Here is a 24,192-nt window from a genome sequence, read left to right as displayed (position 1 = left end):
CATAGTCAGTCTCCACTTTAACCTCATAGTCATTCTGCACTTTAACCTCGTAGTCATTCTGCACTTTAACCTCATAGTTATTCTGCACTTTAACCCCATAGTCATTCTGCACTTTAACCTCATAGTCAGTCTGCACTTTAACCTCATAGTCATTCTAACCTTTAACCTCATAGTCATTCTGACCTTTAACCTCATAGTCATTCTGCACTTTAACCTCATAGTCGTATCATTTCAAGGTGCTGGAGTACAGAGCCAAAACAACAACAAATGTGTCACTACTGTCAAAAATCTATGTTTATATGTCACATTCACAGGATACAGCACGTTACAGAGAAGAGAGGGAGAGAGATAGAGAGACAGTGAGGGAGAGAGATAGAGAGATAGTGAGGGAGAGAGATAGTGAGGGAGAGAAAAAAAGAGGGAGAAAAGGTGAGGAGAAAGAGCAGTAGTGCCTCAGCTGAGTCAGCATTAACCATAATATCTAAAACAGAAAGCATTAACCACAATATCTAAAACAGACAGAGATATAAACAGAAAGCATGAACCATAATATCTAAAACAGACAGAGATATTATAAACAGAAAGACATAAAGCAACACGGTTAGGGTATGGAAGGTTAGAGTATGGAAGGTTAGGGTATGGAAGGTTAGGGTATGCAGGGTTAGGGTATGGAAGGTTAGGGTATGCAGGGTTAGGGTATGGAAGGTTAGGGTATGCAGGGTTAGGGTATGTATGGTTAGGGTATAGAGGCTTAGGGTATGTATGGTTAAGGTATGTAGGGTTAGGGTATGTATGGTTAGGGTATGTATGGTTAGGGTATGGAGGGTTAGGGTATGAATGGTTAGGGTATGGAGGATTAGGGTATGTAGGGTAAGAGTATGTAGGGTTAGAGTATGGAGGGTTAGGGTATGCAGAGTTAGGGTATGGAGGATTAGGGTATGCAACGTTAGGGTATGGAGGATTAGGATATGTAGGGTTAGAGTATGGAGGGTTAGGGTATGCAAGGTTAGGGTAATGAGGGTTAGAGTATGGAGGGTTAGGGTATGCAGAGTTAGGGTATGGAGGGTTAGGGTATGAAGGGTTAGGGTATGGAGGGTTAGGGTATGTAGGGTAAGAGTATGTCGGGTTAGGGTATGCAGAGTTAGGGTATGGAGGATTAGGGTATGTAGGGTTAGGGTAATGAGGGTTAGGGTATGTAGGGTTAGGTTAATGAGGGTTAGGATATGTAGGGTTAGGGTATGCAGAGTTAGTGTATGGACCGGTGAAGAAGCCGGATGGGCTGTGGTTGTGAGGCCGGTTGTACGTACTACCAAATTCTCTAAAACGACGTTGGCTTATGGTAGAGAAATTAACATTAAATACCCTGGCAACAGCTCTGGTGGGCATTCCTGCAGTCAGCATGCCAATTGCACACTCCCTCAAAACATGAGACATCTGTGGCATTATCTTGTGTGACACAACTGCACATTTTAGACTGGCCTTTTCTTGCCCCCAGCACAAGGTGCTCCTGTGTAATGATCATGCTGTTTAATAAGCTTCTTGACACTTGTCAGGTGGATGGATTATTTTGTCAAATGAGAAATGCTCCCTAACATGGATGTAAACAAATGCATTCACAAAATTTGAGAGAAATAAGCTTTTTGTGCGTATGGAACATTTATGGGATCTTTTATTTCAGCTCATGAAACATGAGACCAACACTTTACGACCTGCGTTTATATTTTTGTTCAGCCTATGGCTAGTTAGCCAGCCTTGGCGTTGCTATCTTGCCCTACTTTAGATAAGGGTCAATAGATATATACTTATACATTTTAAACCGCATATTACACACATTATTATAAATTCTAGCTATCTACCTTCTGCGGCGATAATTTATTTTTGTAGTCAGATGTTTCAGACGTTTTCTTCCGGTTCAAGGGCCATGCGCTACAACCGTGATAACCAATCATTGTTAACAGCGGAGTGGCTAACCAATTGATCGCCCTGCGAACAGGAAGTACTCGTCGAGAGAAACGTCCATTCACCTAGGACGACTTAGTTATATTCTACTAAATCGTTTTATATTGATTTTCTTAGCCATGATTGAGCCAAAGAAGAGACCGGCGGACATGGCTGTGGTTCCTGCCGGTGGAGTCAAGAGGCCCAGGGCCGAGCTGATCGCTGCGGCACAGTCGCAACAACTCGTGGCCATGGTTAGAAAAGAGGGGGGATATCAAAGTACAAGGGGAACGTTCCTTTCGCTATCTAGTTTCAGAAAGTTGTTAGCTAGTTATGTTTTCAGTCTTTCGACCAATGGAAAATTCTCTCAATTGCAGCTACGATAAGCTGTGACTGATATGTTGACTGTTTGCTAGCTAAAGGAAGGATATCCCATGTAAATACTGCTAGCAGGAAGCTAATTTAGTTACTGTTGACAAGGATACCGGATAGCATGGACCAGATTGCTAGTGATTCATGCACATACAGGTAACGTGCGAGCCAGTGACTGTGTAATATGACAACATGATGTCCTCCTCCCTTCTCCAGGGCCCTCCCCGCAGCTCCAGCCTGCAGGCTCCTATCATGTTGATGTGTGGCCACGAGGGAGAGGTCTACTGCTGCAAGTTCCATCCTAACGGGGCCACACTGGCCTCGTCTGGCTATGACAGGCTCATCTGTAAGTTATACACTTACTTTATATATACAGTACCAGTCAAAAGATTGGACACACCTACTTCTACATCAAAACGATGAAATAACATATGGAATCATGTAGTAACCAGAAAAGTGTTAAACAAATCAACATATATGAGATTCTGAAGAACTGAAGATCTCGTACAACGCTGTGTACTACTCCATTCACAGAACAGCGCAAACTGGCTCTAATCAGAATAGAAAGAGTGGGAGGCCCCGGTGCACAACTGAGCAAGAGGACAAGTACATTAGTGTCTAGTTTGAGAAACAGACGCCTCACAAGTCTTCATTAAATAGTACCCACAAAACACCAGTCTCAACGTCAACAGCGAAGAGGCGACTCTGGGATGCTGGCCTTGTAGACAGAGTTGCAAAGAAAAAGCCATATCACAGACTGGCCAATAAAAAGAAAAGTTTAAGATAGGCCTCTACGCCTATGTAGATACTCCATAAAAAATCTGCCGTTTCCAGCTACAATAGTCATTTACAACATTAACAATGTCTACACTGTATTTCTGATCAATTTGATGTTATTTTAATGGGGGGGGGGAACATGCTTTTCTTTCAAAAACAAGGACATTTCTAAGTGACCCCAAACTTTTGAACGTTTGTGTACACACACGCACACACCATGCTCCCGCTCACTTTACTAGTTGGCAACAACACTCATCCATGTCTCTTGTCTATCTACAGTGATGTGGAATGTGTACGGGGACTGTGATAACTTATCCCCCTCTCTCTCTACAGTGATGTGGAATGTGTACGGAGACTGTGATAACTTATCCCCCTCTCTCTCTATAGTGATGTGTACGGGGACTGTAACTTATCCCCCCCTCTCTCTCTACAGTGATGTGGAATGTGTACGGGGACTGTAACTTATCCCCCTCTCTCTCTACAGTGATGTGGAATGTGTACGGGGACTGTGATAACTTATCCCCCTCTCTCTCTACAGTGATGTGGAATGTGTACGGGGACTGTGATAACTTATCCCCCTCTCTCTCTACAGTGATGTGGAATGTGTACGGGGACTGTGTTAACTTATTCCCCTCTCTCTCTACAGTGATGTGGAATGTGTACGGGGACTGTGGTAACTTATCCCCCTCTCTCTCTACAGTGATGTGGAATGTGTACGGGGACTGTGGTAACTTATCCTCCCCTCTCTCTCTACAGTGATGTGGAATGTGTACGGGGACTGTGGTAACTTATCCCCCTCTCTCTCTACAGTGATGTGTACGGGGACTGTGATAACTTATCCCCCTCTCTCTCTACAGTGATGTGGAATGTGTACGGGGACTGTGGTAACTTATCCCTCTCTCTCTCTACAGTGATGTGGAATGTGTACGGGGACTGTGGTAACTTATCCCCCTCTCTCTCTACAGTGATGTGGAATGTGTACGGGGACAGTGGTAACTTATCCCCCTCTCTCTCTACAGTGATGTGGAATGTGTACGGGGACTGTGGTAACTTATCCCCCTCTCTCTCTACAGTGATGTGGAATGTGTACGGGGACTGTGGTAACTTATCCCCCTCTCTCTCTACAATGATGTGTACGGGGACTGTGGTAACTTATCCCCCTCTCTCTCTACAGTGATGTGGAATGTGTACGGGGACTGTGGTAACTTATACCCCTCTCTCTCTACAGTGATGTGGAATGTGTACGGGGACTGTGGTAACTTATCCCCCTCTCTCTCTACAGTGATGTGGAATGTGTACGGGGGACTGTGGTAACTTATCCCCCTCTCTCTCTACAGTGATGTGGAATGTGTACGGGGACTGTGGTAACTTATCCCCCTCTCTCTCTACAGTGATGTGGAATGTGTACGGGGACTGTGATAACTTTGCCACCCTGAAGGGACACAGTGGTGCTGTGATGGAGCTTCACTACAACACAGACGGCAGGTAGGATACACGACACACATACGACTGACACACACACAACACACTCACAATCACACACACACACACACACACACACACACACACACACACACACACACACACACACACACACACACACACACACACACACACACACACACACACACACACACACACACACTCACACACACAACACACTCACACACAACACACACACACACAACACACACACACACACACAACACACACACACACACAACACACACACAACACACAACACACAACACACAACACACAACACAACACACACACAACACACAACACAACACACACACAACACACAACACACAACACAACACACACACAACACACACACAACACACAACACACTCACACACAACACAATCACACACAACACAACACAATCACACACAACACAACACAATCACACACAACACAACACAATCACACACAACACAACACACTCACACACAACACACTCACACACAACACACTCACACACAACACACTCACACACAACACACTCGCTCACAACACACTCACTCAGGTCAGGAAAAGCGTGATGTTGTGTGCCGGTTCTTGTTCTAGTCGTTGACAACACGTTGGGAGAATATGACGTGTGTTTTCTGACCCTATCCCTGAGTGCAGCCTGCTGTTCAGCGCCAGCACAGACAAGACCGTGGGAGTGTGGGACAGTGAGACGGGCGAGAGGATCAAGCGCCTGAAAGGTCACACCTCCTTCGTTAACTCCTGCTACCCTGCTCGCCGCGGGCCTCAGCTCGTCTGTACCGGCAGCGACGACGGAACCGTCAAGGTAACCATGGCGACCAATGTTCTTCAACCCTGGTCCCAGACAGCTGCCTGGGTGTGCAGGCTTTAGTTCCAGCTTGGTACTAACACACCTGTTTACCTGATCTTTTAATTGAAAAGTGCTTTATCGAGGAACAGTAAAGAATTGACCTACTGTGATATTATCTCAACTAGCTATCTGAAGATGAATGCACTTAAGTGTAAGTCGCTCTGGATAAGAGCCTCTGCTAAATAACTAACATGTAAATGTGTTCATGTTGGGCTGGAACTAAAGCCCACCACGCAGATCCTGGGGAGTGTTGGCTAACTGCTGTTCTAGCTGTGGGGCGTCAGTCAGGTGTGTGTGTTGTAGCTGTGGGGCGTCAGTCAGGTGTGTGTGTGTGTGTTGTAGCTGTGGGGCGTTAGTCAGGTGTGTGTGTGTGTTGTAGCTGTGGGGCGTCAGTCAGGTGTGTGTGTGTGTGTGTGTGGTAGCTGTGGGGCGTCAGTCAGGTGTGTGTGTTGTAGCTGTGGGGCGTCAGTCAGGTGTGTGTGTTGTAGCTGTGGGGCGTCAGTCTGGTGTGTGTGTGTGTGTTGTAGCTGTGGGGTGTCAGTCAGGTGTGTGTGTGTGTTCTAGTTGTGGGGCGTCAGTCAGGTGTGTGTTGTAGCTGTGGGGCATCAGTCTGGTGTGTGTGTGTGTGTGTGTGTGTGTTGTAGCTGTGGGGCGTCAGTCTGGTGTGTGTGTGTGTGTGTGTGTTGTAGCTGTGGGGCATCAGTCTGGTGTGTGTGTTGTAGCTGTGGGGCGTCAGTCAGGTGTGTGTGTGTGTGTGTGTTGTAGCTGTGGGGGGTCAGTCTGGTGTGTGTGTGTGTGTGTTGTAGCTGTGGGGCGTCAGTCAGGTGTGTGTGTTGTAGCTGTGGGGCGTCAGTCAGGTGTGTGTGTGTGTTGTAGCTGTGGGGCGTCAGTCAGGTGTGTGTGTGTTCTAGCTGTGGGGCGTCAGTCAGGTGTGTGTGTGTTCTAGCTGTGGGGCGTCAGTCAGGTGTGTGTGTGTTCTAGCTGTGGGGCGTCAGTCAGGTGTGTGTTGTAGCTGTGGGGCGTCAGTCAGGTGTGTGTGTTGTAGCTGTGGGGCGTCAGTCAGGTGTGTGTGTTGTAGCTGTGGGGCGTCAGTCAGGTGTGTGTGTGTGTGTGTAGCTGTGGGGCGTCAGTCAGGTGTGTGTGTTGTAGCTGTGGGGCGTCAGTCTGGTGTGTGTGTGTGTTGTAGCTGTGGGGCGTCAGTCAGTTGTGTGTGTGTGTGTTGTAGCTGTGGGGCGTCAGTCAGGTGTGTGTGTGTGTGTGTGTTGTAGCTCTGGGGCGTCAGTCAGGTGTGTGTGTGTGTTGTAGCTGTGGGGCGTCAGTCAGGTGTGTGTGTTGTAGCTGTGGGGCGTCAGTCAGGTGTGTGTTGTAGCTGTGGGGCGTCAGTCAGGTGTGTGTGTGTGTGTTGTAGCTGTGGGACATCAGTCTGGTGTGTGTGTGTGTGTGTGTGTGTTGTAGCTGTGGGGCGTCAGTCTGGTGTGTGTGTGTGTGTGTGTGTGTGTGTGTTGTAGCTGTGGGGCGTCAGTCTGGTGTGTGTGTGTGTGTTGCAGCTGTGGGACATCAGTCAGGTGTGTGTTTGTGTGTGTGTGTTGTAGCTGTGGGGCGTCAGTCTGGTGTGTGTGTTGCAGCTGTGGGACATCAGTCAGGTGTGTGTGTGTGTGTGTGTGTTGTAGCTGTGGGGCGTCAGTCAGGTGTGTGTGTTGTAGCTGTGGGGCGTCAGTCAGGTGTGTGTGTTGCAGCTGTAGGTCATCAGTCTGGTGTGTGTGTGTGTGTGTGTGTGTGTGTGTGTGTGTGTGTGTTGTAGCTGTGGGACATCCGTAAGAAGGGGGCGGTCCATACGTTCCAGAACACCTACCAGGTGTTAGCCGTCACATTCAACGACACCAGCGACCAGATCCTGTCTGGAGGCATCGACAACGACATCAAGGTACGTGTGTGTACGTGTGTGTACGTGTGTGTACGTGTGTGTACGTGTGTGTGTGTGTGTGTGGGGCATGGCTACTGTGTCATACGCCGTTACATCATGGCACCTCATTCTATAACTATCTATAACTATCAATGTCTGTTTCTGTTTGTGACTGTGTCACCCAGAGCGACTGTTTTGCATTTTGGATTCGTCACATTGAAAGATGCAATCTAGCTAGTCCAGAGGAGTGAGGAATCAATCACGGACTGGCATGCTCCATCAGAACTCAATCCAAACTAATAAAAAGGCCATTCATAATTATACTGGGATTATTGATCAGGTGGTGGCTGTGTAGTGGAGACATAGTGAGCAACACAGTGCAGAGCTCCCGAGTGGCGCAGCGGTCTAAGGCATTGCATCGCAATGCTAGAGGCGTCACTACAGACCCTGGTTCGATTCCGGGCTGTATCACAACCGGCCGTGATTGGGAGTCCCATAGGGAGGGAAATGAAACCGACCGTCAGATAATCTGGAGGGAGGGAGACTGGATGATCAAAATGACCTGAAATAGGTTAATGAAGTGAAAGGATCAGGGAGATGGATGCCAGACTCACCCAACATCTCTTTTCGGTGCTTGAGGGAGGGATAGGTCTGACAGCATGCAAGCAGTCGGGGGCTCCTGGTTGGCTGGTGCATGTGGGCCTGAAGCAGGGCAACTTGTCTCCTGCTGACAGGTTTTCTGAGGCATGCTTACTGTGGTCGCCTGGGTAGCTGAGCAGAAGATATTCACAATCAAAGATGTGATGATGACAGTGGCCTGTCATAATGCATTCTTCCAACCACAGACATTCAAAGTAAATAGTAATGGGGAAAGGTGGTAAAAAATTACTCGTCATTTACATATATGCTGAATCATCAGATATAATCACATTTTATTTGTCACGTTCGCCGAATACAACAGGTGTAGTGTAGACCTTACCGTGAAACGCTTACTTACAAGCCCTTAACCAACAATGCAGTTTTTAGAAAAATAAGATTTAAGACGAAAAATATTTACTAAATTAACTAAAGTAAAAAATAACAATAACGAGGCTATATACAGGGGGTATCGAGTCAGTGTGTGGGGTACAGGTTAGTTGAGGTAATTTGTACATGTAGGTAGGGGTGAAGTGACAATGCATAGATAATAAACAGCAAGTAGCAGCAGTGTAAAAACAAAGGGGGTGTCGATGTAAATAGTCCTGGTAGCCATTCGATTAGCTGTTCAGCAGTCTTATGGCTTGGGGGTAGAAGCTGTTCAGAACCCTTTTGGACCTAGACTTGGCGCTCTGGTACCGTTTACTGTGCGGTAGTAGAGAGAACAGTCTATGACTAGGGTGACTGGAGTCTTTGGGGATTTTTAGGGTGTTTCTCTGACTAGCACTACCCTCTGTAGCGCCTTGCGGTCAGAGGCCGAGCAGTTGCCATAACAGGCGGTGATGCAACCAGTCAGGATGCTCTCGATGGTGCAGATGTATAACTTTTTGAGGATCTGAGGACCCATTCCAAATCTTTTCAGTCTCCTGAGGGGGAATGGGTTTTGTCGTGCCCTCTTCACGACTGTCTTGGTGTGTTTGGACCATGATAGTTTGTTGGTGATGTGGACACCAAGGAACTTGAAGCTCTCAACCTACTCCACTACAGCCCTGTCAATGAGAATGGGGGCGTGCTCGGTCCTCCTTTTCCTATAGTCCACAATCATCTCCTTTGTCTTGATCACGTTGCGGGAGAGGTTGTTGTCCTGGCACCACATTCCCAGGTCTCTGACCTCCCTATAGGCTGTCTTGTCGGTGATCAGGCCTACCACTGTTGTGTCATCTGCAAACTTAATGATGGTGTTGGAGTCGTGCCTGGCCATGCAGTCATGGGTGAACAGGGGTTACAGGAGGGGACTAAGCATGTACCTCTGAGGGGCCCCCGTGTTGAGGACCAGCATGACAGATGTGTTGTTACCTACCCTTACCAGCTTGGGGCGGCCCGTCAGCAAGTACAGGATCCAGTTGCAGAGGGAGGTGTTTAGTCCCAGGATCCTTAGCTTAGTGATGAGCTTTGTGGGCACTATGGTGTTGAACGCCTAGCTGTAGTCAATGAATAGCTTTCTCACATAGGTGTTCCTTTTTTCCAGGTGGGAAAGAGCAGTGTTGAGTGCAATAGATTGCATCATCTGTTGGGGCGGTATTCAAATTGGAGTGAGTCTAGGGTTTCCGGGAGGATGGTGTTGATGTGAGCTGTGACCAGCCTTTCAAAGCACTTCATGGCTACAAACGTGAGTGCTACAGGTCGGTAGTCAGTTAGGCAGGTTACCTTGGTGTTCTTGAGCACAGGGACTATGGTGGGCTGCTTGAAAGATGTAGGTATTACTGACTCGGCCAGGGACAGGTTGAACATGTCAGTGAAGACACTTGCCAGTTGGTCAGTGCGTGCTCGGAGTAACCGTCCTGGTAATCCGTATGGCCCTGCGAATGTTGCCCTGTTTAAAGGGCTTACACTCGTATTCTACGGCGAGCGTGATCACACAGTCGTCCGGAACAGCTGGTGCTCTCATGCATGCTTTGGTGTTGCTTACCTCGACGCGCACATAGTCATTTAGCTCGTCTGGTAGACTTGTCACTGGGCAGCTCGTGGCTATGCTTCCCTTTGTAGTCTGTAATAGTTTGCAAGCCCTGCCACATCCCGAGTGGCGCAGCGGTTTAAGGCACTGCATCTCAGTGCTAGAGTAGTCACTACAGATCCTGGTTCGATCACGGGCTGTATCACATCCGGCCGTGATCAGGAGTCCTATAGGGTGGCGCTGAATTTGCACAGCGTCGTCCTGGTTAGGGCAGGGTTTGGCCGGGGTAGTCCGTCATTGTAAATAAGAATTTGTTCTTAACTGACTTGCCTAGTTAAATATAGCGTCATCGATGCACTTATTGATGAAGCCGGTGACTGATGTGGTGTACTCCTCAATGCCAGTGGATGAACATGTTCCAGTCTGTGCTAGCAAAACAGTCCTGTAGTGTAGCATCTGCGTCATCTGACCACTTCCGTCTGGAGCGAGTCACTGGTACTTCCTGCTTTTAGTTTTTGCGTGTAAGCAGGAATCAGGAGGATAGAATTAAGGTCGGATTTGCCAAATGGAGGGCGAGGGAGAGCTTTGTATGCGTCTCTGTGTGTGGAGTAAAGGTCTTTTTCCCTTTTTTTTCTTTCTCTTGTTGCACATGTAACGTGCTAGTAGAAATTTGGTTAAACGGATTTAAGTTTCCCTTCATTGAAGTATCGGCCACTAGGAGTGCCACCTCCTGGATGAGCTTTTTCTTGTTTGCTTATGGCCTTATACAGCTTGTTGAGTGCGGTCTTAGCCTCAGTATCGGTTTCTGATGGTAAATGGACAGCTACGGAAAATATAGATGAACTGTAGACCACACTAGTTATCATGAAATCCACTACCTCAAGCGAGCAAAACCTCGAGACGTCTTTAATATTAGATTTTTTTATTGACAAATAGACAGACACCCCTTATCTTACAGATGCATGGAAAAACCAGCCAACTGTATATTATTCATGCCTTCGTTCAGCCACGACTTGGTAACACAAGATATTACAGTTTTTAATGTCCCGTTGGTAGGATAATTTTGAACGGAATTCATTCTGCTTTTTCTCTAATGATTGCACATTGGCCAATAGGACGAACAGTAGAGGCGGGTTACCCACTCGCTGACAAATTCTCACAAGGCACCCGTACCTGCGTCTCCCGTACCTGCGTCTCCCGTACCTGCGTCTCCCGTACCTGCGTCTCCCGTACCTGCGTCTCCCGTACCTGCGTCTCCCGTACCTGCGTCTCCCGTACCTGCGTCTCCCGTACCTGCGTCTCCCGTACCTGCGTCTCCCGTACCTGCGTCTCCTGTATCTGCGTCTTCTCTTCACGCGAATGACGGGGATTCGGGCCTTGTCGGGTATCTGGGGTAAATCCTTTGCGTTCGACTCGTTTAAGGAAAAAATCTTTGTCCAGTTCGAGGTGACTAATCGCTATTCTGATGTCCAGAAGCTCTTTTCGGTCATGCGACGATGGCAGAAACATTAAGTACAAAATAAGTTACAAATAACGTGCAAAAACACACAAAATAGCACAATTTGTTAGGAGCCTGTAAAACGGCAGGGATCTCCTTCGGTGCCATTTATATTGAGTCGGGGTCATGGTTGATCACAGGGTCATATTGAGTCGGGGTCATGGTTGATCACAGGGTCATATTAAGTCGGAGTCGTGGTTGATTACAGGGTCATATTGAGTCGGGGTCATGGTTGATCACAGGGTCATATTGAGTCGAGGTCATATTGAGTTGGGGTCATGGTTGATCACAGGGTCATATTGAGTCAGGGTCATATTGAGTCGGGGTCATGGTTGATCACAGGGCCATATTGAGTCGGGGTCATGGTTGATCACAGGGTCATGGTTGATCACAGGGTCATGGTTGATCACAGGGTCATGGTTGATCACAGGGTCATGGTTGATCACAGGGTCATATTGAGTCGGGGTCATGGTTGATCACAGGGTCATATTGAGTCGGGGTCATGGTTGATCACAGGGTCATATTGAGTCGGGGTCATGGTTGATCACAGGGTCATATTGAGTCGGGGTCATGGTTGATCACAGGGTCATTGAGTCAGGGTCATATTGAGTCGGGGTCATATTGAGTCGGGGTCATATTGAGTCGGGGTCATGGTTGATCACAGGGTCATATTGAGTCGGGGTCACGGTTGATCACAGGGCCATATTGAGTCGGGGTCATGGTTGATCACAGGGTCATATTGAGTCGGGGTCGTGGTTGATCACAGCGGGACGGACTGAGTTTACGGCTTCTTCTGAGGGGTCATCCCATGAGGACGAGGTGCTCATGGTGCATGGATGCATGACTGGTATATTCTGGACCAGTCAGCTGGTGGGTGTTGAGCACAGGAGAGTTCAAGGCTTGTTGAATGGAGCACAGGAGAGTTCAAGGCTTGTTGAATGGAGCACAGGAGAGTTCAAGGCTTGTTGAATGGAGCACAGGAGAGTTCAAGGCTTGTTGAATGGAGCACAGGAGAGTTCAAGGCTTGTTGAATGGAGCACGGGAGAGTTCAAGGCTTGTTGAATGGAGCACGGGAGAGTTCAGGGCTTGTTGAATGGAGCACGGGAGAGTTCAGGGCTTGTTGAATGGAGCACGGGAGAGTTCAGGGCTTGTTGAATGGAGCACGGGAGAGTTCAGGGCTTGTTGAATGGAGCACGGGAGAGTTCAGGGCTTGTTGAATGGAGCACGGGAGAGTTCAGGGCTTGTTGAATGGAGCACGGGAGAGTTCAAGGCTTGTTGAATGGAGCACGGGAGAGTTCAAGGCTTGTTGAATGGAGCACGGGAGAGTTCAAGGCTTGTTGAATGGAGCACGGGAGAGTTCAAGGCTTGTTGAATGGAGCACGGGAGAGTTCAAGGCTTGTTGAATGGAGCACGGGAGAGTTCAAGGCTTGTTGAATGGAGCACGGGAGAGTTCAAGGCTTGTTGAATGGAGCACGGGAGAGTTCAAGGCTTGTTGAATGGAGCACGGGAGAGTTCAAGGCTTGTTGAATGGAGCACGGGAGAGTTCAAGGCTTGTTGAATGGAGCACGGGAGAGTTCAAGGCTTGTTGAATGGAGCACGGGAGAGTTCAAGGCTTGTTGAATGGAGCACGGGAGAGTTCAAGGCTTGCTGAATGGAGCACGGGAGAGTTCAAGGCTTGCTGAATGGAGCACGGGAGAGTTCAAGGCTTGTTGAATGGTAGGTGCAGGCTGGTTGAGGTTAAACTGGGTTGGATGAGGTCATGACGATAGCAATCTGCTGCAGGTGGCTGTTTAGCAGAAACTCCTGCTGTTGGAGCCACGAATAGCGGCTTATTGTTCACAATGTGGACGATCATGTCCCTCAAAGCCCTGGTGGTGTCCTCAGCGGAGGAGAAGGCCACAAATCCAAAAACCTTTGTTTCGGCGGCACTCCGTCATCACCTTGGCGATAATGATGGTTCCCGACGCGGCAAGTCTTTCTGGAGACGACGATCGTCCCGGCTGTCATCCAGTTTCTAAACGTACAGGATGACTCTGGTAATGTGGACCTGTGTTTCAACACCGTCTGGTGCTCGCGTTTCGTCTGGACGTTGCCCATATAGATCCACAGCCTGTTCACCTCCTTCCCATTCATCTGATCCACAGGCTGTTCACCTCCTTCCCATTCATCTGATCCACAGGCTGTTCACCTCCTTCCCATTCATCTGATCCACAGCCTGTTCACCTCCTTCCCATTCATCCGATCCACAGCCTGTTCACCTCCTTCCCATTCATCTGATCCACAGCCTGTTCACCTCCTTCCCATTCATCTGATCCACAGCCTGTTCACCTCCTTCCCATTCATCTGATCCACAGCCTGTTCACCTCCTTCCCATTCATCTGATCCACAGGCTGTTCACCTCCTTCCCATTCATCTGATCCACAGGCTGTTCACCTCCTTCCCATTCATCTGATCCACAGGCTGTTCACCTCCTTCCCATTCATCTGATCCACAGGCTGTTCACCTCCTTCCCATTCATCTGATCCACAGGCTGTTCACCTCCTTCCCATTCATCTGATCCACAGCCTGTTCACCTCCTTCCCATTCATCTGATCCACAGCCTGTTCACCTCCTTCCCATTCATCTGATCCACAGCCTGTTCACCTCCTTCCCATTCATCTGATCCACAGGCTGTTCACCTCCTTCCCATTCATCTGATCCACAGGCTGTTCACCTCCTTCCCATTCATCTGATCCACAGCCTGTTCACCTCCTTCCCATTCATCTGATCCACAGGCTGTTCACCTCCTTCCCATTCATCTGATCCACAGCCTGTTCACCTCCTTCCCATTCATCTGATCCACAGCCTGTTCACCTCCTTCCCATTCATCTGATCCACAGGCTGTTCACCTCCTTCCCATTCATCTGATCCACAGCCTGTTCACCTCCTTCCCATTCATCTGATCCACAGGCTGTTCACCTCCTTCCCATTCATCTGATCCACAGCCTGTTCACCTCCTTCCCATTCATCTGATCCACAGGCTGTTCACCTCCTTCCCATTCATCTGATCCACAGCCCGAGGAGGTGCGATGCACTCTAATGAGACACTGGACTCCTAGACACTGAGCTCTGTAACACATCAATAATGGATGGGATCTCTCTCGCCTTCTGTTCATCTTCATGCCAGTTGAAACGGAGGAAACTGAATCTTCTGGCAGTCCCGCTGTGATTGACCATGACCCTGACTCTCTGGACCTGAAGTAGACAGAATCCTCAACTCAATAATAAGGCCAACTAAACAGTCAGGACATCTGGCAAAAATATTTTTGAAAAAATGTCTTCCAAGTTGATGCAAATGTTCTTGATGTACATATTGAACTCCTATTATTTTTATTTTGTTGTCCTGGATCCAAATCCAGCCGCTTGCTGTTGATGAGATTTGAAGGGTTCGATACTCTCTCTAACCAACTTCTTACCATTCAATATCTTGGCTCGTTCGGCAGCGTCCTGGGTTTTGTGTACTGACCATAACTATACCCTTTTGTATCACAGTCTTGGAGGACAGAATATCTCCGAACATATAAAACATGTCCTCAAAATTCCCAACGATAGTATTTCCAATGCCGCACTTCCTCAGTGAAGGATCTCGTTGATTCCACGTGATTCGCGTTGGTCTTCCGTTGATTCTTTCCCATTTCAGATTGTCCAAGACAGACTCTCCGTGCTTTTGATGGTAAAAGTTTGTAGGAATATCCCAATGATAGTTTGGTTTTCTGGTCCCTGCAGACCTTAATTGAGTGGATTGACCCCCGTGGACTTAATTTCTGGAACGTCATGTGTAAATCACCTACAAGGAGGCCATAGGTGTCCTCAGATCCATGTCTGAACACAAGGGTTAACACATTTGACTTGCTGATATCTTCTCAGTAGAGGAGTTTTGATAGAAGGTATCTATCAGAACAGTATCAATTTGTTGATGCATTGGACTCTACAATGTTTTAAATGTTCCACAGGGATGTTTGCCCATGTTGACTCCAATGCTTCCCACAGTTGTCAAGTTGACTGGATGTCCTTTGGGTGGGTGGGACCGTTCTTAATACACACAGGAAACTGTTGAGCGTGAAAAACCCAGCAGCGTTGCAGTTCTTGACACAAACCGGTGCGCCTGGCACCTACTACCATACCCCGTTCAAAGGAACTTAATATTTTTGTCTGGCCCATTCACCCTCAGAATGGCACACATTCCCAGTTGTCTCACGGCTTAAAGATCCTTCTTTAACCTGTCTCCTCCCCTTCATCTACACTGATTTGAAGTGGATTTAACAAGTGTCATTAATAAGGGATCACAGCTTTCACCTGGATTCACCTGGTCAGTCTGTCATGGAAAAAGCAGATGTTCCTAATGTTCTGTATATCAAAAATAATAATAATAATATATATATATATATATTGTTAGCAATATATGCTACAATTTTTTTTATTTTATTAGTCTGCTTGCTTGTAATAGTAGAATACACAAGGTGACATTACTAAACTGAGTTGTAATAGTAGAATACACAAGGTGACATTACTAAACTGAGTTGTAATAGTAGAATACACAAGGTGACATTACTAAACTGAGTTGTAATAGTAGAATACACAAGGTGACATTACTAAACTGAGTTGTAATAGTAGAATACACAAGGTGACATTACTAAACTGAGTTGTAATAGTAGAATGTACAAGGTGACATTACTAAACTGGGTTGTAATAGTAGAATGTACAAGGTGACATTACTAAACTGAGTTGTAATAGTAGACTACACAAGGTGACATTACTAGAAGCTTTAAAACTGCATCACTTTCTGTTGTCGGCATGTATCAAAAGTGTTGCATAAAGATTTGTTGCCATTTTATTGCTTTGAAATGACAAAATGTGTAGAATTGCAGGAAATAAGGTTTAAACCTGTAAAATGTTCTCTCCGCCAACAAGAGGGGTGTGAACAGTTTGTGTCATGAACAGTGCTTGTGCCCATAGAAATAGATGCGATATGTTCCCCAATGCTGGAAGGAGTGAAGAAGTCTGGGAACCCCTGACTGAGATCATATATTGTCAAGTAGAGATGCCTCATGAAGCAACTGCTCTCTCTCTCTTGCGTTCTTCTGTTTTTCTTCTGTCTCTGTGTCTGCCCCCACACTGACCAGACAAGTAGGCCACGCAATGGATTGTGGTCATTGTAGTTAATTACCATGTTTTCTGTGCTAAAATAGGCAGAATATTAGCCTACTATTAACTCCCTAGTACATCGCACAGTTCAGGATTTCTCTCTAGAATAATTGCGCATCACAAAAAAACCGAACGAAATGGAATTAAAATAATTGAACCGACGTCGTGAATTAGTTGTTTTAAACAAATAACAAAAATGTTGGTTATTCACTCTGCACTTCATTCTAGACTCAGATGGTGACCCTTAGTTTATTTACAGGAAGGAGAGGTGGAGGGAGGGAGAGGGGTGAGTGGTAGAGACGTCAATGTCTCATCTCTCCGCTCCCACTAGTCTGAGAACGCATTAGTCTCAACAGCTATGTAACTTTAACCATGTGCAGAAGGAGAAATGGAGCATGGGGCCTGTATACATGTAGAACCAAGCAGTCTTTCCCTTGTTACAGGCATATCTCCTCTCTCCCTCCATCTGTCACGGATCTCTTACTCCCTTTCCTCTCTTCCTCCCGCCATCTGTCACCTATCTATCGATCTCTCTCGCCTATTTAATTACTCTCTCTCTTTCTCTCTCTCTCTGTGTCAGTGTGTCTCAATTCAATTTAAGGTCTTTATTGGCATGGGAAACACATTTACATTTCCAAATCAAGTGAAATAGATAATAAACAAAAGTTAAATAAACAATAAAAAGTGAACAGTAAACATTACGCTCACAAAAGCTCCAAAAGAATAAAGACATTACAAATGTCATAATGTATATATGCAGTGTTGTAACGATGTGCAAATAATGATGTGCAAATACTTTAAAGTACAAAAGGAAAAATTAATAAGCATAAATATGGGTTGTGTTTACAATGGTGTTTGTTCTTCACTGGTTGCCCTTTTCTTGTGGCAACAGGTCACACATCATGCTGCTGTGATGGCACACTGTGGCTATTCACCCAATAGATATGGGAGTTTATCAAAATTGGGTTTGTTTTTGAATTCTTTGTGGATCTGTGTAATCTGAGGGAAATATGTGTCTCTAATCTGGTCATACATTTGGCAGAAGGTTAGGAAGTGCAGCTCAGTTTCCACCTCATTTTGTGGGCAGTGTGCACATAGCCTGTCTTCTCCTGAGAGCCAGGTCTGCCTACGGCGGCCTTTCTCAATAGCAAGGATATTCTCACGGAATCTGTACATAGTCAAAGCTTTCCTTAAGTTTGGGTCAGTCACAGTGATCAGGTATTCTGCCACTATGTACTCTCTGTTTAGGACCAAATAGCATTCTAGTTTGCTCTGTTCTTTAGTAAATTCTTTCTAATGTGTCAAGCAATTATCTTTTGATTTCTCATTATTTAGTTGGGTCTAATTGTGTTGCTGTCCTGGGGTTCTGTGGGGTCTGTTTGTGAACAGAGCCCCAGGACCAGCTTGCTTAGGGGCCTCTTCTCCAGGTTAATATCTCTGTATGTGACGGCTTTATGGAAGGTTTGGGAGTTTCTTCCTCTCTCTCTGCAATTAACAGGTGTGCCTTGTTAAAAGTTAATTTGTGGAATTTCTTTCCTTGATGCATTTGAGCCAATCAGTTGTGTTGTGACAAGGTAGAGGCGGTATACAGAAGAAAGCCCTATTTGGTAAAATACCAAATCCATGTTATGACAAGAACAGCTCAAATAAGCAAAGAGAAACAACAGTCCATCATTACTTTAAGACATGAAGATCAGTCAATATGGAACATTTCAAGAACTTTGATCATTTTTTCAAGTGCTGTCGCAAAAACCATCAAGCACTATGATGAAACTGGCTCTCATGAGGACCGCCACAGGAATGGAAGACCCAGAGTTATCTCTACTGCAGAGGATAAGTTCGTTAGAGTTACCAGCCTCAAATTGTAGCCCAAATAAATGCTTCACAGAGTTCAAATAGCCCTTACACAAATAGCCTTTTTTTTAACAGACACATCTCAACATCAACTGTTCAGAGGAGACTGTGTGAATCAAGCCTTCATAGGCAAATTGCTTCAAAGAAACCACTACTAAAGGACACCAATAAGAAGAAGAGACTTGCTTGGGCCAAGAAACACGAGCAATAGGCATTACACTGGTGGAAATCTGTCCTTTGGTCTGACGAGTCCAAATTGGAGATTTTTGGTTCAAACCGCTGTGTCTTTGTGAGACGCGGTATGGGTGAACGGATGATCTCTGCATGGTGGTTCCCACCGTGAAGCATGGAGGAGGTGTGGGGGTGCTTTGCTGGTGACACTGTCTGATTTATTTATAGTTCAAGGCACACTTAACCAGCATGGCTACCACAGCTTTCTGCAGCGATACACCATCTCATCTGGATTGGGCTTAGTGGGACTATAATTAGTTTTTCAACAGGACAATGACCCAACACACCTCCAGGCTGTGTAAGGGCTATTTGACCAAAAAGGAGAGTGATGGAGTGCTGCATCAGATGACCTGGCCTCAATCCCCCGACATCAAACAAATTGAGATGGTTTGGGATGAGTTAGACTTGTGAAGGAAAAGCAGCCAACAAGTGCTCAGCATACTTGGGAACTCGTTCAAGACAGCTGGAAAAGCATTCCAGGTGACGCTGGTTGAGAGAATGCCAAGAGTGTGCAAAGCTGTCAAAGCAAAGGGTGGCTATTTTGAAGGATCTCAAATCTCAAATCTATTTTTATTTGTTTAACACTTTTTTTGGTTACTACATGATTCCATATGTGTTATTTCATCGTTTTGATGTCTTCACTAATATTCTACAATGTAGAAAATAGTAAAAATCAAGAAAAACCCTTGAATGAGTAGGTGTTCTAAAACTTTTGACCGGTTGTGTATTTCTGTGTGCCTGGGAGCTCTTGTCTGTTACTTCCTTTCACATTAGGTTACATCCCGTATGTACCTTCAGAAAGATGAGAGAGACCAGATCTTACCAGGAGACTACCTGTGTCGCGTCATCAGACAGTGAATAACTTACTTCCTGTCTCTATATGAGTGCAGGTGTGGGACCTGAGGCAGAATAAGATGATCTATGGTATGCATGGTCATGGTGATTCTCTGACTGGCCTCTGTCTAAGCTCAGAGGGATCCTACCTCCTCTCCAACTCCATGGACAACACAGGTCAGTGCGTGTGTGATTTTGTGTGTGTGGTTACAATACTTGAGTGTTGTCCTATGTGGCTCAGTTTCTAGAGCATGGCGTTCGTAACGCCAAGGGTCGTGGGTTCGATTCCTGCTGAGGCCACCCATGACTAATTCGTTTTGGATAAAAATCGCCGCTATCGGCCACCGGCCCAAGCTCCTAACCTCCAGGCCACCAAGAGCTGCCCCTCAACCATCCGAGACCCCCCCACCCCAACTATACACGTTGAATATATTATATTGTTATATTATGTACTAATGTGTGTGTGTGTGTGTGTTGTCCCGTAGTACGTATTTGGGACGTCCGTCCGTTCGCTCCCAAGGAGAGGTGTGTGAAAATATTCCAGGGGAACATTCACAACTTTGAGAAGGTAAATTAAGACTTTTGATCAGAGTGAGAGATTCAAGTGTTTTTTTATTTTGGACCTGAAGAGACTTTCAGTGCGAATGTGTTTTAATATTCGTGCTCCTGTCATGTGTGTAAGTCTAGTGGCCTGCTATAGCCTGGTTATATCAGGTTAATAAACTAGTTTATAATACATTGCTGTGTCCACAGAACCTTCTGAGGTGTTCCTGGTCTGCTGACGGCAGCAGGATTGCAGCAGGCTCAGCTGACAGGTGAACACACACACACACACACACACACACACACACACACACACACACACACACACACACACACACACACACACACACACACACACACAGCAATACAAACCTTCCCCCCAAAAATGCACCAAACACCTCTTGTATGATCCTTTTATAAGCTGTTTGTGTGTGTCCAGGTTTGTTTATGTGTGGGACACCACGTCTCGTAGGATCCTGTACAAGCTGCCAGGCCACGCTGGGTCAGTCAACGAGGTCGCCTTCCATCCCGAGGAGCCTATTGGTGAGAGGACTCTGTTTATATCCGTGTATCTGGCGAATCACACGCTCTCCCTGTCTCTTTCTATAGCTTTTTTTCCATTGCGGGTTTAATCTTTGTCTAGTTAATTTTTTTTATTTGGTCTGTCCTCTCGCTCTCGTTCTCTAATAGTGTCTATTTTATTTTTTCCCCCCCACAGTCCTCTCTGGCGCCAGTGACAAGAGACTCTACATGGGAGAGATTCAGTAGGACTGTCGTGTGTGTGTGTGTGTGAATGTTCTGCCCCGGAGCCTTGTGTGTATGGATCCAGCCCCCAACTGTGTGTATGGATCCGGCCCCCAACTGCGTGTATGGATCCAGACTCCAACTGTGTGTATGGATCCAGCCCCCAACTGTGTGTATGGATCCAGACTCCAACTGTGTGTATGGATCCCGCCCCCAACTGTGTGTATGGATTCGGCCCCAAACTGTGTGTGTGGATCCAGCCGCCAACTGTGTGTGTGGATCCAGCCGCCAACTGTGTGTATGGATCCAGCCCCCGACTGTGTGTATGGATCCAGCCCCCAACTGTGTGTATGGATCCAGCCCCCAACTGTGTGTATGGATCCTGCCCCCAACTGTGTGTATGGATCCTGCCCCCAACTGTGTGTATGGATCCAGCCTCCAACTGTGTGTATGGATCCAGCCCCCAACTGTGTGTATGGATCCAGCCCCCAACTGTGTGTATGGATCCTGCCCCCAACTGTGTGTATGGATCCAGCCCCCAACTGTGTGTATGGATCCAGCCTCCAACTGTGTGTATGGATCCAGCCCCCAACTGTGTGTATGGATCCAGCCCCCAACTGTGTGTATGGATCCAGACTCCAACTGTGTGTATGGATCCAGCTCCCAACTGTGTGTATGGATCCAGCTCCCAACTGTGTGTATGGATCCAGCTCCCAACTGTGTGTATGGATCCAGCTCCCAACTGTGTGTATGGATCCAGCTCCCAACTGTGTGTATGGATCCAGCCCCCAACTGTGTGTATGGATCCAGCCCCCAACTGTGTGTATGGATCCCGCCCCCAACTGTGTGTATGGATCCCGCCCCCAACTGTGTGTATGGATCCCGCCCCCAACTGTGTGTATGGATCCCGCCCCCAACTGTGTGTATGGATCCGGCCCCCAACTGTGTGTATGGATCCGGCCCCCAACTGTGTGTATGGATCCCGCCCCCAACTGTGTGTATGGATCCCGCCCCCAACTGTGTGTATGGATCCGGCCCCCAACTGTGTGTATGGATCCGGCCCCCAACTGTGTGTATGGATCCGGCCCCCAACTGTGTGTATGGATCCGGCCCCCAACTGTGTGTATGGATCCGGCCCCCAACTGTGTGTATGGATCCGGCCCCCAACTGTGTGTATGGATCCGGCCCCCAACTGTGTGTATGGATCCGGCCCCCAACTGTGTGTATGGATCCGGCCCCCAACTGTGTGTATGGATCCGGCCCCCAACTGTGTGTATGGATCCGGCCCCCAACTGTGTGAATGGATCCGGCCCCCAACTGTGTGTATGGATCCGGCCCCCAACTGTGTGTATGGATCCGGCCCCCAACTGTGTGTATGGATCCCGCCCCCAACTGTGTGTATGGATCCCGCCCCCAACTGTGTGTATGGATCCCGCCCCCAACTGTGTGTATGGATCCGGCCCCCAACTGTGTGTATGGATCCGGCCCCCAACTGTGTGTATGGATCCCGCCCCCAACTGTGTGTATGGATCCGCCCCCAACTGTGTGTGTGGATCCAGCCCCCAACTGTGTGTATGGATCCAGCCCCCAACTGTGTGTGTGGATCCAGCCCCCAACTGTGTGTGTGGATCCAGCCCCCAACTGTGTGTGTGGATCCAGCCCCCAACTGTGTGTGTGGATCCAGCCCCCAACTGTGTGTATGGATCCAGCCCCCAACTGTGTGTATGGATCCAGCCCCCAACTGTGTGTATGGATCCAGCCCCCAACTGTGTGTATGGATCCAGACTCCAACTGTGTGTATGGATCCCGCCCCCAACTGTGTGTATGGATCCAGCCCCCAACTGTGTGTGTGGATCCAGACCCCAACTGTGTGAATGAAAGGTACTTTTATATACTGTTTTATTGAGTAACATCCTCAGAGTCATTTACTTTAGAATGTCCAGTCACAACAACCAACTCCTGTGTTTTTTTATTTCTCCTAATAAACTACGTCTGGGGAAAAATATTGTTCTGCCATGTCCTTTAAAAAAAAATTGTTTTATTTAAAGAGTCGTTCCAGAAGTGTAACTTGGTCAAAAAAAACATTTCATTTGCACATGTTTTACTTCGCAAAAAAACTAATTTCCCATCTCCAGAGATTAGATAAATGGAATGACTATAGTAAGTGCCTATTAAACGTGGTGCACATATGATTTTTGTAATTTCAGAAAATGTCCATAATCTGCCGTAATAGTGGAATGATGGTGTTTCACAGTATTACTTACCCGCCAGTGTTCTGATTGGCTGTGAAATTGGCCTATTGATTTCTCCCGTCGGAGCAGCATCTGTTGTCAAAATGAAAAAAAAAAAAAAGCTGTTCTGACTTCTGGCTGTGTTATCTAGTGGAAATCGCACTCATTTCCGGCTTTTATTATCTAGTGGAAATCGCAGTCATTTCCTGGTTGAAAAAATTGAACACTTCAAATCAAAATCAAACGTTATTTGTCACATGACCTTACCGTGAAATGCATACTTACGAGGCCTTAACCAACAGTGCAGTTCAAGAAGAGCTTATTAGGTAAATCTTTTCATAAGTAAAAAAATTAACACAATAAGTAACACAATAAAATAACGATAACGATGCTATATACAGGGGGTACCGGTACCGAGTCAGTGTATGGGGGTACAGGTTAGTTGAGGTAATTTGTACATGTAGGTAGGGGTGAAGTGACTATGCATAGATAATAAACAGAGTAGCAGCAGTGTACAAAACAAATGTGGGGGGGGTCAATGTAAACAGTCTGGTGACCATTTTGATTAATTGTTCAGTAGTCTTAGACTTCGTGCTCTGACACCGCTTGCTGTGCGGTAGCAGAGAAAACAGTCTATGACTTGGGTGACTGGAGTCTTACAATTTTATGAAATTTCCTCTGACACTGCCTATTATATAGGTCCTGGATGGCAGGAAGCTTGGCCTCAGTGATGTACTGGGCCATACACACTACCCTCTGTAGCGCCTTACAGTCAGATGCTGAGCAGTTGCCATACCAGGCGGTGATGCAACTGATCAGAATGCTCTCGATGGTGCAGCTGTAGAACTTATTGAGGATCTGGGGACCCATGGCAAATCTTTTCAGTCTCCTGAGGGGGAAAAGGTGTTGTCGTGCCCTCTTCACGACTGTCTTGGTGTGTTTAGACTATGATAGTTCGTTGATGTGGAGACCAAGGAACTTAACTCTCGACCCGCTCCACTACAGCCCCGTCGATATGAATGGGGGCCTGTTCGGCCCTCCTTTTCCTGTAGTCCACGATCAGCTCCTTTTGTCTTGCTCACATTGAGGGAGAGGTTGTTGTCCTGGCACCACACTGCCAGTTCTCTGACCACCTCGCTATAGGCTGTC

General features: G+C 47.0%; 1 protein-coding gene across 1 annotated transcript; it reads left to right on the top strand.

Moving 5' to 3' along the window:
- The first annotated feature begins 1,908 nt into the window (after positions 1-1,908).
- On the top strand, positions 1,909-22,817 carry LOC129830725 (U5 small nuclear ribonucleoprotein 40 kDa protein-like). Its single transcript, XM_055893372.1, has 10 exons — positions 1,909-2,192; positions 2,527-2,656; positions 4,479-4,572; positions 5,221-5,386; positions 7,233-7,355; positions 19,582-19,702; positions 20,011-20,093; positions 20,279-20,340; positions 20,508-20,611; positions 20,787-22,817. The coding sequence occupies exons 1-10, from the start codon at positions 2,079-2,081 to the stop codon at positions 20,834-20,836; spliced, it is 1,047 nt and encodes a 348-aa protein (XP_055749347.1). The 5' UTR covers positions 1,909-2,078; the 3' UTR covers positions 20,837-22,817.
- Positions 22,818-24,192: the final 1,375 nt, after the last annotated feature.

The sequence above is a fragment of the Salvelinus fontinalis genome, chromosome 32, assembly GCF_029448725.1.
Source record: "Salvelinus fontinalis isolate EN_2023a chromosome 32, ASM2944872v1, whole genome shotgun sequence".
NCBI lineage: Eukaryota > Metazoa > Chordata > Actinopteri > Salmoniformes > Salmonidae > Salvelinus > Salvelinus fontinalis.
This window is presented reverse-complemented; position numbering and strand designations above follow the sequence as displayed.